This window comes from Coregonus clupeaformis, chromosome 5 (genome assembly GCF_020615455.1).
Source record: "Coregonus clupeaformis isolate EN_2021a chromosome 5, ASM2061545v1, whole genome shotgun sequence".
In the NCBI taxonomy this organism is placed as follows: Eukaryota; Metazoa; Chordata; class Actinopteri; order Salmoniformes; family Salmonidae; genus Coregonus; species Coregonus clupeaformis.
In genome coordinates, this window is record NC_059196.1 from 26,463,546 (window position 1) to 26,476,740 (window position 13,195).

Below are 13,195 nucleotides of genomic sequence, written 5' to 3' on the forward strand. Positions count from 1 at the left end.
AAGTACTCGCTTTTTTACTCTGCTTTGCAAACTGATTGTCATCACAATGAAGCAAATGTGGGTTTGTTATTGTCCTGATTGCATTTTATTTTTTGATATATTACGTTTGTTACCTATGCCGACTGTTAAACAACAGTACAGCATCCTCGCTCGTTTCCCATACCTTCAAAGGAAATCTGATTTGTATGCGCTGACCGTCTGATGAATTACTGTACCGTCGACTAGCATACCAGTGTAACAGTAGGCTATGTTATGTGGCTCTAGAAGAGAAGCCACATTGGTCAAGAAAGGAGGAGTGTTCTTGAATGGTAAACAAGCCGAGCAGAGAGAGGGGGCTGAAATATGGGCGTCCAGTCGACAGTACACTGCTCTGCCTTTTCAAGACTACTCGATGAACTCTGTTCTATTATTTGAATTTGGCATCTCATGTTAATGTTCTAGGCTATGCGTAGGCAAAATGTGACGTATGCTCGAACGAGGTTCAAGTAACAACTGGCTTGTTCTAGGCTGGAAGACAAAGCATGCAACTCAAGAAAGAGTTTGAGAATAGGGTGACGTATAATGCATACAGTTTAGACGCAGCAGCATATCGTGGTTTAATAAGACACCGGGTTATTGCGAGAACACTTTCGCTTTAATTTTGTTTCGATTCTTTCGCGGGGGAATTGTCATGTCACGGTGAGAACGACATTTTTATTTCTGGGTTTCGATAGTAAAGTGCATGCACACTGGTGCAAAAATGGAGGATTGCGATAGAAACGATCAAAAGAGAGAAGTCAAGAAGACAGAGGGGTGTTTTGAAATGACATGTTCAGCACTAACTGTGGATGATGTATACGAAATTGCCAAATTGATTGGCTTGGAAGTGGAAAAACTTATTGACGGCTACGGTAAAGAGAGCGCCACAGGACTGGTGCCTAAAATTGTCAAAGTTCTAGAGCTTTTGGAGAGCTTCGCCTCGCGGAACCATGCACACAAGTCAAAAGAAGAAGAATTACTTAAAGCATTCGAAACGCTACATGTACAGAAACAGAAGAAGACGAGATGCGTGAAAGAATGCGAAGAAAGCAGCAAGAACGAAATACAGCGGGTGAGTCGATGGTAATAACATGGTAGCAACGCGTATCGTGTCAATTAGCAGATTGTAACAACACCGACAAAATGGGATTTGAGGTTGCTGCTACAGTGTAGCAATTGAATTGTTTTGACGGCTAGGCTACAATTGAACAACTACGCTACTCGCTGCACGTCAGCATGCAACGTTATTCATCATGCCCATTCAGTGGCAAGTGACGGCTCACAAAAATATATTAGTTATCTGTGTGACAAATTGTGTAGTGTAACGTTAGACCTACCACTGGCAGCTTTTCCCCCTACATAGAGAATGCTACATTTTAGTTGTCTTAATAGCCTAAGCGAAATGTAGCCTATATGTCGTTTTTGTTATGTAACATTATCATGGAATGGTGTGTTCAGAATGGACGATCGTGCCAGTGTCCTACGATGTCCCTCGTGTGTTTTTCTTCACAGGTCGCTACATTTACCACAGTATGTGAAAGGTATAGTAGGCTGTTTATTAGTGCTTTTTAAGTCGGTTAGTTTTTGGTTCGATTATAAAAAATTAATCACGGTTTCGATTTTTTTTTTTGACAATACAATTATTAATGAAAGGCCCATGCAATGGATTATGTTCATTGTAGTTAATTACCATGTTTTCTGCAATAAACTTTGTAGAATAATTTGGCCTGTTGGAAACTACATCTCCCTACTACATCGCACAGTTCAGGCTTAGTCTGATTTCTCTCTAGAGAAACTGTGCAATGTGCTCACAGAAGAAAAACAACGACAGAAAACGTCAATTAGTTGTTTAAAAACCGAAAAAATAACAGACATTTTGGTTCATTGCTCAGCATTACTATTTAAGCCTGTCCAGTTTTTAATATAAAATAACCTAGGCTATATCGCAGTAGAATTTGGGAAATCACTGTGATCTTGTCTCAACGATCATAGATTTGATATGATAAGAGGAAACATGTTGGAACGTCTGCTTGGCCCATTTGTCTCCTACAGCTTTCACTACACCACATGTCTATGCACCAAACACATTCTTTCACACGTCACCACACACCACACCATGAGCCCTGCTCATCCCAACAGTTGTTTCTGTCTCACAGCTGACAGCACTCTGTTGTTGGTCTTGTTGGTATCTTGTTGTTATAATGGTAGTCACCATAACACTGAAATTGAAGCTATAAACACGGGCGTCATAGGCAAGCTTTTTTTTCTCGTTCACTTGGAACATTCTTCAGCTAGCACTCAGTAGCTATCAATATCTTTGATTTAATTAGGAACCTATTCTTCCTCACCACCAAGTACCTGTAGACTCCTCTGGTTGTGGGCAATGAGTTCACTAGAAGTCAATGGTTATGGGTACCATAGAAATAGAATGACTAGAATGTCATTCTATTTCTGTGGTGGGTGTGCTGTGTTTCTCCTCCTAACCCAGAGTCTGTGACAGCTCCTCCTTGTCCCCCAGCAGGAGGTGCAGCAGGAGGAGGTGGAGAAGCAGAGGAGGAAGTGCGAGGAGCTGCAGGCCCAGGTGTTACATCTACAGACGGAGAATCAGGAGTTACAGAGCTGCCTGAGGGGCAACCATGCCCAGGAAGGTTGGTTTAAAACACATAAACACACATACAGTGCATTCGGAAAGTATTCAGACCCCTTGACTTTTTCCACATTTTGTTACGTTACAGCCTTATTCTAAAATGGATTAAATAAAAAGAATGTCCTCATCAATCCACACACAATACCCCATAATGACAAAGCGAAACCAGGTTTTTAGACATGTTTGCAAATGTATAATTGTTTTCTTCTCAGAAATAGCTTATTTAAGTATTCAGACCCTTTGCTATGAGACTCGAAATTGAGCTCAGGTGCATCCTGTTTCCATTGATCATCCTTGAGATGTTTCTACAACTTTATTGGAGTCCAGCTGGGGTAAATTAAATTGATTGGACATGATTTGGAAAGGCATACATCTGTCTATTTAAAGTCTCACAGTTGACAGTGCATGTCAGAGCAAAAACCAAGCCATGAGGTCGAAGGAATTGTCCGTAGAGCTCTGAGACAGGATTGTGTCGAAGCACAGATCTGGGGAAGGGTACCAAAAATATTCTGCAGCATTGAAGGTCCCCAAGAACACAGTGGTTTCCATCATTCTTAAATAGAAGAAGTTTGGAACCACCAATACTCTTCCTAGAGCTGGCCACCCGTCCAAGCTGAGGGGGAGAAGGGCCTTGGACAGGGAGGTGACCAAGAACCCGATGGTCACTCTGACAGAGCTCCAGAGTTCCTCTGAGGAGATGGGAGAACCTTCCAGAAGGACAACCATCTTTGCAGCACTCCACCAATCAGGCCTTTATGGTAGAGTGGCCAGACGGAAGCCACTCCTCAGTAAAAGGCACATGACAGCCCGCTTGGAGTTTGCCAAAAGGCACCTAAAGGACTCTCAGACCATGAGAAACAAGATTCTCTGGTCTGATGAAACCAAGATTGAACTCTTTGGCCTGAATGCCAAGCGTCACATCTAGAGGAAACCTGGCACCATCCCTACGGTGAAGCATGGTGGTGGCAGCATCATGCTTTGGGGATGTTTTTCAGCGGCAGGGACTGGGAGACTAGTCAGGATCGAGGGAAAGAGGAACAGAGCAAGGTACAGAGAGATCCTTGATGAAAAGCTGCTCCAGAGCGCTCCGGACCTCAAACTGGGGCGAAGGTTCACCTTCCAACAGGACAACGACCCTAAGTACACAGCCAAGACAATGCAGGAGTGGCTTCAGGACAAGTCTCTGAATGTCCTTGAGTGGCCCAGCAAGAGCCCGGACTTGAACCCGATCAAACATCTCTGGAGAGACCTGAAAATAGCTGTGCAGTGACACTCCCCATCCAACCTGACAGAGCTTGAGAGGATCTGCAGAGAAGAATGGGAGAAACTCCGCAAATACAGGTGTGCCAAACTTGTAGCGTCATACCCAAGATGACTCAAGGCTGTAATAGCTGCCAAATGTGCTTCAACAAAGTACTGAGTAAAGGGTCTGAATACTTATGTAAATGTATATTTCCGTTTTTTTATTTTTATACATTTGCTAACATTTCTAAAAACCTGTTTTTGCTTTGTCATTATGGAGAATTGTGTGTAGATTGATGAGGGGAAATAACAATTTAATCAAGTTTAGAATAAGGCTGTAATGTAACAAAATGTGGAAAAAGTCTGCTAAATGACTAAAATGTAAATGTAATACTTTCCAAATGCACATAACACACAGATGACTGGTTTAACAGCTGCCTTAAGGGCTACGATATTTAGGGAGGTTGCTTGATATAGAACATCTGCCTTAGGGGCAACCATGCTCAGGAAGGTCAGTTCAAACATCTGCCTTAGGGTCAACCATGTCCAGGAAGGTTGGGGCATGGTACTTACCCTTTCTGTTGCACATAATATATCATTTACATTTACATTTTAGTCATTTAGCAGACGCTCTTATCCAGAGCGACTTACAGTTAGTGAGTGCATAAATGTTTCATATTGGCCCCCCGTGGGAATTGAACCCACAACCCTGGCGTCGCAAGCACCATTCTCTACCAACTGAGCTACACGGGGCCATGTCACACACCTCTTAGAAACAATCCCCTTCTCACACATGTGTATGCAAACATACTACCCTCCACAACAGGTAAAGTACCCCAAAGTAATGCGTGTCACGAGAATGGAGTTACTGCGTCGCTGACTCAGAGTACTTCTGGGGGTAATCACAGGGTAAAACATTGCTGACTGAGAAATTCCGTTGTTTGTTTATTCGGGAAGTGAATGTGTGACCTTAAATGTGACATTTGTTATGTAAAAACTGAAAGAAGAACAGAGCAGAATAGATACATATAAACTAATAGAATATAATAGTCGCGTATATTTGTATTATACTCTAACTTATTAAGTATTGGTAAGATACATTATTCATCTCGTCCCGGCCTAGTACTCTATACTCTCACGCTGTGCTATAGAAGCTGCTAATAGCACCAACCCTAGTATCGTTCAACAAGTTAGATGCTCTTATCCTTGATTTATTCATTGGATACGAGCTATTTTCAATTGAACGTTTAGTTAGGTCTGTCTTATGATAATGTCCACTATAGCTTGGATGCTGTACCCCTTTACTTCAACGTAATGTAAACTGTTAATACAATGTGTGCAAGTCTTGTGGTATTTTTTTCACTCGTTTTCAAGGAAGTGTCTGTTCAGCTGTGGGGGGTCTAAATCAAATGAACTTTTCCTTGAAGGAGAAGAAGACCATATTTGTGTCAAGAAACATCACAATAATTGGATCCACTCCATCCACTAAAATGTACATCTAACGTTCTTCATTTTCTCAGAACTAGAATTACCACACTACAGGGGGTTTCAAACTTTTCTTGCCCAGGAACCCCTGCTCAGGCAAATCGGCGACCCAGGGCCCAAACAATTTTTGTAATAAAACAATTATTATAGTTCAATTATTTTCTGCATGCTTTCTGTCCCAAAAATGACCACTTAGATGGCCCGCCAAATAATTTTATATGCAGTAATTAGCTACAATGACTGTAATTTCCTCCATATTAAAGAGATAGTTTGAGATTTTGTCAATGAAGCCATTTATCTACTTCCCCAGAGTCGGATGAACAGGAACAGCTAGCATGCTAACCGTTCCTGTAGACTTCTAGTCATTGCGTTAACGCTAGTTAGCATTGGCTCGTGAAACTACCTCTAAATTCCTTCATACTGGACGCAGAGACATAAAAATGGTATCCACGATGGTATTTTGTTGTAGCTAGTGATATTAATAAAATAATTACTTTATCCCCGCATTTATTTTCCTAAAATACAAAAGTATAGAAAATGGTGGACCCCCTGCAGTACCTCGACGGGCCCCGGCCATACTACACGTTGAAACCAGTTTTCCCACCAAGAGGCCCGTGTTAGCTGCTTGTTGTTAAGTTTTATTGCACCAGTTTGGCCTTGGAACATTAGTGTCTCCAATGTCCATCCAAATCAAAATGCCATAGCTCCACCATAGGTTATTTATCAGTCATTAGACATCCAGAGTAGTGTGTCTGAATCAACAGATATAAACCAGACTGCTTACAGATGACCATGTGCTGAAGGATAATCCTTAAGTGTCTTTACTGTTTAACGCCAGACCTTAAGATACACTCCACTGAGCAGCTTTGGCTGGGGACATAATCTCGACCGACTGTTGATGGTTGATTAACTACTGGGTCATGTTCATTAGGGACTTCCTGGACTTGTCCAATAAAAAATTGAAACATTCATTTCCGTTTTCCGTTGCGCTTAAATTTTTTTACTTTTCTGTTTTGTGCCCTAATGATGTTCTCTCTGCTCCGTCTGTTGACCATTGAAAACCCACAGTGATGATATTGTATTGTTGTGGTCCTGTGTTCCAGACCGTGTCCAACGGCAGGAACGGGAGGTGATGCTGAAACTGAAGGAGGTGGTTGACAAGCAGAGAGATGAGCTGAGGGCCAAAGTACAGCAGATAGCCAACGTTACTAAAGAGGTGGAGGCGGTAAGGACAAGAAGACTACATGTACAGTCCATCTGAATGCGAGTGTACCCAGACTCGCTTTAATGCGGACACACACACACACATATACACTGAGTGTACAAAACAGCCTAGATTCGTCGGGGCATGGACTCTACAAGGTGCCCATGTTGACTCCAATGCTTCCCACGGTTGTGTCAAGTTGTCTGGATGTCCTTTGGGTGGTGGGCCATTCTTGATACACATGGGGAACTGTTAAACGTGAAAAACCCAGAAGCATTGCAGTTCTTGATACACTCAAACCGATGCGCCCGGCCCCTACTACCATACCCCGTTCAAAGGCACTTAAATATTTTGTGTTGCCCATTCACCCTCTGAATGGCACACATACAGTGAGGGGAAAAAGTATTTGATCCCCTGCTGATTTTGTACGTTTGCCCACTGACAAAGACATGATCAGTCTATAATTTTAATGGTAGGTTTATTTGAACAGTGAGAGACAGAATAACAACAACAAAATCCAGAAAAATGCATGTCAAAAATGTTAGAAATTGATTTGCATTTTAATGAGGGAAATAAGTATTTGACCCCTCTGCAAAACATGACTTAGTACTTGGTGGCAAAACCCTTGTTGGCAATCACAGAGGTCATTCACAGAGGGATTTTGTCCCACTCCTCTTTGCAGATCTTCTCCAAGTCATTAAGGTTTCGAGGCTGACGTTTGACAACTCGAACCTTCAGCTCCCTTCACAGATTTTCTATGGGATTAAGGTCTGGAGACTGGCTAGGCCACTCCAGGACCTTAATGTGCCTCTTCTTGAGCCACTCCTTTGTTGCCTTGGCCGTGTGTTTTGGGTCATTGTCATGCTGGAATACCCATCCACGACCCATTTTCAATGCCCTGGCTGAGGGAAGGAGGTTCTCACCCAAGGTTTGACGGTACATGGCCCCCTCCATCGTCCCTTTGATGCAGTGAAGTTGTCCTGTCCCCTTAGCAGAAAAACACACCCAAAGCATAATGTTTCCACCTCCATGTTTGACGGTGGGGATGGTGTTCTTGGGGTCATAGGCAGTATTCCTCCTCCTCCAAACACGGCGAGTTGAGTTGATGCCAAAGAGCTCGATTTTGGTCTCATATGACCACAACACTTTCACCCAGTTCTCCTGTGAATCATTCAGATGTTCATTGGCAAACTTCAGACGGCCCTGTATATTTGCTTTCTTGAGCAGGGGGACCTTGCGGGCGCTGCAGGATTTCAGTCCTTCACGGCGTAGTGTGTTACCAATTGTTTTCTTGGTGACTATGGTCCCAGCTGCCTTGAGATCATTGACAAGATCCTCCCGTGTAGTTCTGGGCTGATTCCTCACCGTTCTCATGATCATTGCAACTCCACGAGGTGAGATCTTGCATGGAGCCCCAGGCTGAGGGAGATTGACAGTTCTTTTGAGTTTCTTCCATTTGCGAATAATCGCACCAACTGTTGTCACCTTCTCACCAAGCTGCTTGGCGATGGTCTTGTAGCCCATTCCAGCCTTGTGTAGGTCTACAGTCTTGTCCCTGACATCCTTGGATAGCTCTTTGGTCTTGGCCATGGTGGAGAGTTTGGAATCTGATTGATTGATTGCTTCTGTGGACAGGTCTTTTATACAGGTAACAAGCTGAGATTAGGAGCACTCCCTTTAAGAGTATGCTCCTAATCTCAGCTCGTTACCTGTATAAAAGACACCTGGGAGCCAGAAATCTTTCTGATTGAGAGGGGGTCAAATACTTATTTCCCTCATTAAAATGCAAATCAATTTATAACATTTTTGACATGCGTTTTTCTGGATTTTTTTGTTGTTATTCTGTCTCTCACTGTTCAAATAAACCTACCATTAAAATTATAGACTGATCATTTCTTTGTCAGTGGGAAAACGTACAAAATCAGCAGGGGATCAAATACTTTTTCCCCTCACTGTACACAATCCATGTCTCAAGGCTTAAAAATAATTATTTAACATGTCTCCTCCCCTTCATCTACACTGATTGAAGTGGATGTAAGAAGTGACATCAATAAGGGATCATAGCTTTCACCTGGATTCACCTGGTCAGTCTATGTCATGGAAAGAGCATGTGTTCCTAATGTTTTCTACACTCAGTGTACATTCATGCTACATACACATCACAACTGCTACTACCAGACTCTTGTTATGATTGCTAAATACTGCACAATTGAAACATTTGCCCCCCAATCCTCCCTTCCCCAAATCACGTGTAAATTCTGGACTATAAATAGTTCCTTCCTGTATTATACTTATGCTAAAATGTTTATTCTATTCTACTGAGCCATTTATGTTCGTATTCTTATTTTTGATTATTTCTCATTGTTGTTGCATTGTTGAGAAGGAACCTGCAAGTAAGCATTTAATTGGACGGTGTATACCATGTGTATCCCGTACATACGACTAATAAAACTTGAAACTGAAACAGTACTGGCATAATAGTCATGGTTATTGGTTTGTGCTGAGCAACACACACACCTTGGAGACAAATCTGGGCTATGACTCCACCTCCTTATTCACAGCAGCTCTCTGTCACACAGTAATGGTTTTAAACCAGCTCAAGCTGGGTGTGTTTGTTGATGTGTCTAGGCTTTCACCTAGAGCTCTGGGCCTCTACGTTAAGTTTGCTCAAAATGTTTTTCTGTTCATGAGAGTAACTGTGTTTGTGTAATATGGTCCTTTCCTCTTACTCCCAATGAGTCCCTGCACCCCCACCATCTAGCATATCATATCATCGGCCTGGATTTGTACGAGTGTGTATGTATGTCATGTGAGTGTTATGTTAGTGTGTTGTTTTATACCTGTGTGTGTGTGTGTGTGTGTGTGTGTGTGTGTGTGTGTGTGTGTGTACAGCTGCAGGAGCATTTGGAGCGCTTCATGAAGATGAATGGGGAGCTGAGACACAAGCAGAGCATCGTCACGGCCCAGGTGAAGAGTGCTGTGGAGAGGAAGGCTGACATGGAGGCAGACCTCCGAGAGAAACAGAAAGAGATAGAACGCCTCACCACCCAGCTGGAAAAGGCCAACGCTGCTGCTGGCACGGTAAGAAGTGTGTCTGTGTGAAGGGGGAGGAGTGTCTGTGTGTGTGGGTGCATGCATGCATGGTGTGGGGGGTTGTGTGTGTGTGGATGGGTGGCTGTGTGTGTGTAAAGGTGTGTTTGTCCCTTGTTGAAAAGGCAAGCATTCATTTCCATTTTTGAATTGGCCTTGGACCTTCATATTATATTTAAGCAAAAAGGCCCAAGGGGGTTTGGTATGTTGGCCATATACCACAAATCCCTAAGGTGCGTTATTGCTATTATAAACTGGTTACCAACATAAATAGAACAGTAAACAAGTATTTTTGAGTCATACCCGTGGTATATTGTCTGATATACACACAGTTGAAATGCTTTTTCAGCCAATCAGTATCCAGGACCCAAAGTACCCAGTTTATAATACTACATAAACATGAGTCATCCAGCGTGGTATATTCTGACTCACTTTACTGACCTGTTTGTTACACCTTGTCAGTCATTTCTCTAGAGAACTTTTAGTGTCCTGCCCTCTCCCTCAGTTTATTTTGTAGCTGAACTTTAATCTTTAAACATTTGTCACTGTCCTCTCTCTGCCAAGTTTTACACTTGGCCTTTGTTTTCTTTAAACTCTTCTCCCTGTAAAAGAAACTGTAGCCATTTTGAAAAATTTGTTATTACTAAGATAAGAGAAACTAAGGTCATATCTGTGACTTCTCTCTCTGACAAAGGAGTTAACTCATTGTTGGCACAAGATGTACATGCATATATTGTCCACGTACAGAATAATTTGACTAAGAAATCTCACTACAAGAAAAGTGTTTTCTTGTTACTTTGTAATATTCACACATATGGCCATATAGACTGTGAAGTTCACTAAATGTGTTATACCAGGTGAACAACAACGTTTTGTTTCCCTTATCCATAAAACACATGAATGTCATTACATTAACAAAATTGTGATAGTCCAGCTGTGTTTTCTCCACCCCAACAGGCCAGTCCGTGTAAGACAGAAGTGGACCTGACTGACAAGCTGGTGATAGACCTGAAGGATCCAAACAGACCCTGTTTCACCAAACAGGAGTTTAGAGAGATGCTGACAGAGAGGAACGAGCTCAAAGCCAACCTGTTCCTGGTGCAGGAGGAACTCTCCTACTACCAGAGGTAGGTACTATGGGGTGTGTGTTTGTGTGTGTGTCAGGGGGGGGGGTGTTTCATAACTTTTATGAGTATGAGTGTGTGTGTGTGTTTACATGTTTGTTTGTTTGTTTGTGTTTGTCTAGTTTCATACCTGTGTGTGTGTATGTACTGACGTCTGCGTCATATGTATCATCCACACAGGGAGATCCTGAATGATGAGCGGTGTCCAGGCTTCTTGCTGGACGCAGTACGTTCTGCCATAAAGAAACAGAAAACTGTCATCAAGGCCAAGATGCTGGGCATGCCAGAGGACGAATGCAGCAGGTGACACTGACACACACACACACACACACATAGGTACACACACACACACACACACACACACACACACACACACACACACACACACACACACACAAAGACACAGTGCTAACTTTGTGGATGTGCTTTCCTTAAACAGTGATGAGGAGAAAGGCCCCCTGTTTGAGAGGAGAGCAGAGACAGAAACCGAGACCGACAGCACTGACAGCAAACCACAAGAGTCTCGCATCAGGAACCTGTAAGTACTACTGACCTGTTTTTACTCATGTAAACAACACATGTATTAACATAGCTATTTACATACATAAATGTAAACATGTTTAAAGCACATTTACAACATTCAAAGAAACCCAATCAGAAGATAGTAATAGACATTTGGAATGAATAGTTGCTTGTTACAATGTTGTTACTCTGGTAAACTGACGAAGGTCCTTGCTTTGTTGGAGAATTCCTGCAATAGCTTGATTTGCAATGACAATGAGCCTCAGTTAATGATGCAGTGCCCTACCATAACCCTTACTCCGAGACCACTGATTGACTAGGCAAAGTTTAGGCAGGTCTGTGGGTGGTTAGACATGTTTGGCTTCTTTCATAGGCTTCCAGCATTCCATCAACTTGTTGCTATGTCCGGAAGACTGATAATATTGTCTGTCTATGTTAAACTACCTTTGGTCTCCTGATAATACTGTTGTGTGTCTATGTTTACCTCTAGGCAGACATACAAACACATGCTTCCGCTCTGTTCACTGTTCTGCTCTTACCTCCAATGTAAAACTTTCACAGCACCTGCTGATGCCTCTGACTAAGCCCATTGATATAAACATAGACTGCTCCCCCTGGTGGTGTAACCAGGAACTACCTCATATCTACAGAATGTAGTACTTACATTTTAGTCATTTTAGCAGACGCTCTTATCCAGAGTGACTTACAGTTAGTGAGTGCATACATTTTTCATACTGGCCCCCGTGGGAAACGAACCCACAACCCTGCCGTTGCAAGCACCATGCTCTACCAACTGAGCTACAGGGGACTACTGCATGTAATCTCAGAAACCCTGACCAGAACCAAATCTCACATGCACGCTTACCGTTTAATGATCACAGTCGGTCACAAGAGACTATGCAGCCTATAACCTCAGACACTATAGTAGTGTGTAGGAACTACTAAGAAGCAGAACAACTCAGTCTTTCAGACAATATCTCTGACCTGTGAACTATGTTGTGTTCTCTCCTCCTGTGTGTACCTTTAGTTTCTTCTGGTAGTGAGTTAGTATAGCTGATCCTAGACCTGTGTTGTCTCCTAGCTTTGGCTTCCTGACCCGCTCCGGCAGCAACCACATCAGCCGTGGTCCCAGTGAAAACAATGCTGCTTCTTCCTGGGAAATCATCGGCAACACCGACAACACCGCGGAGACAGAACCGTGACGATCACCATAACAACCCTCAACACCCGTCCAACTACACTTGTCCTCCATTCTGTTCAGTTTTCACTGGATTTTTCAGACTGTTTAGGTGTCCATAGCAGCCCTAAGAAAGGAAGAGCATTCTCTCATTCTCTCATGCTTTCCTTCTTTATTTTTTATTACTTGCTCTATATACCTTTTTCTTCCTCTCTCTCTCTTTCTCTTCCTCTTTCGCTCCCTCTGTTTCTCTCAGGAATAGGTTCAGAATGGTGAAATGGCCAACTGTACACTTTGCATTGACAATAACTGTGCAGGACGTTATTAAGAGGGACTTTTTTAATGGATAATGTTTTTGTACTTTTTTTTTAGTATTTGTATTCAACATTATAGTGACGTGTATGGTATGTAACCATCTACAACAAATCTCTGTTGAATCTCTTAAGCAAATTTGTATTGAGATATTTTAACAAATATGTTTAGCCAAAGATACCAGATATATTTTGACCACAGCAATCATTAGTAATCGCAGGAACACGTTTGAGCCACAAGAGGGCATTCTAACTATTAAACAACCATGGTGGACTTCCATGTGTTTAACATTTTACCTAGTGTGGGTGTTTTTGGCATGCTTTGTGGTTGCTGTAATTCTTACAATCTGTCACGGACATGGACATGGTGTGAGT

General features: G+C 42.5%; 1 protein-coding gene across 3 annotated transcripts; it reads left to right on the forward strand.

The window, feature by feature from the left end:
* Positions 1–306: 306 nt before the first annotated feature.
* LOC121566617 (RILP-like protein 1) lies at positions 307–13,116 on the forward strand. 3 transcript variants are annotated; one of them, XM_041876590.2, is made up of 8 exons: positions 307–1,090; positions 2,519–2,666; positions 6,496–6,617; positions 9,489–9,677; positions 10,644–10,813; positions 10,991–11,113; positions 11,250–11,348; positions 12,414–13,116. In XM_041876590.2, exons 1-8 carry the CDS (start codon positions 722–724, stop codon positions 12,532–12,534), a joined length of 1,341 nt encoding a protein of 446 aa, XP_041732524.1. In that variant the 5' UTR covers positions 307–721; the 3' UTR covers positions 12,535–13,116. The 3 variants fall into 3 exon arrangements, with proteins under 3 accessions (XP_041732524.1, XP_041732529.1, XP_041732535.1); XM_041876595.2 differs by having other exon boundaries at positions 2,537–2,666; XM_041876601.2 differs by having other exon boundaries at positions 2,540–2,666.
* The last annotated feature ends 79 nt before the right edge of the window (positions 13,117–13,195 follow it).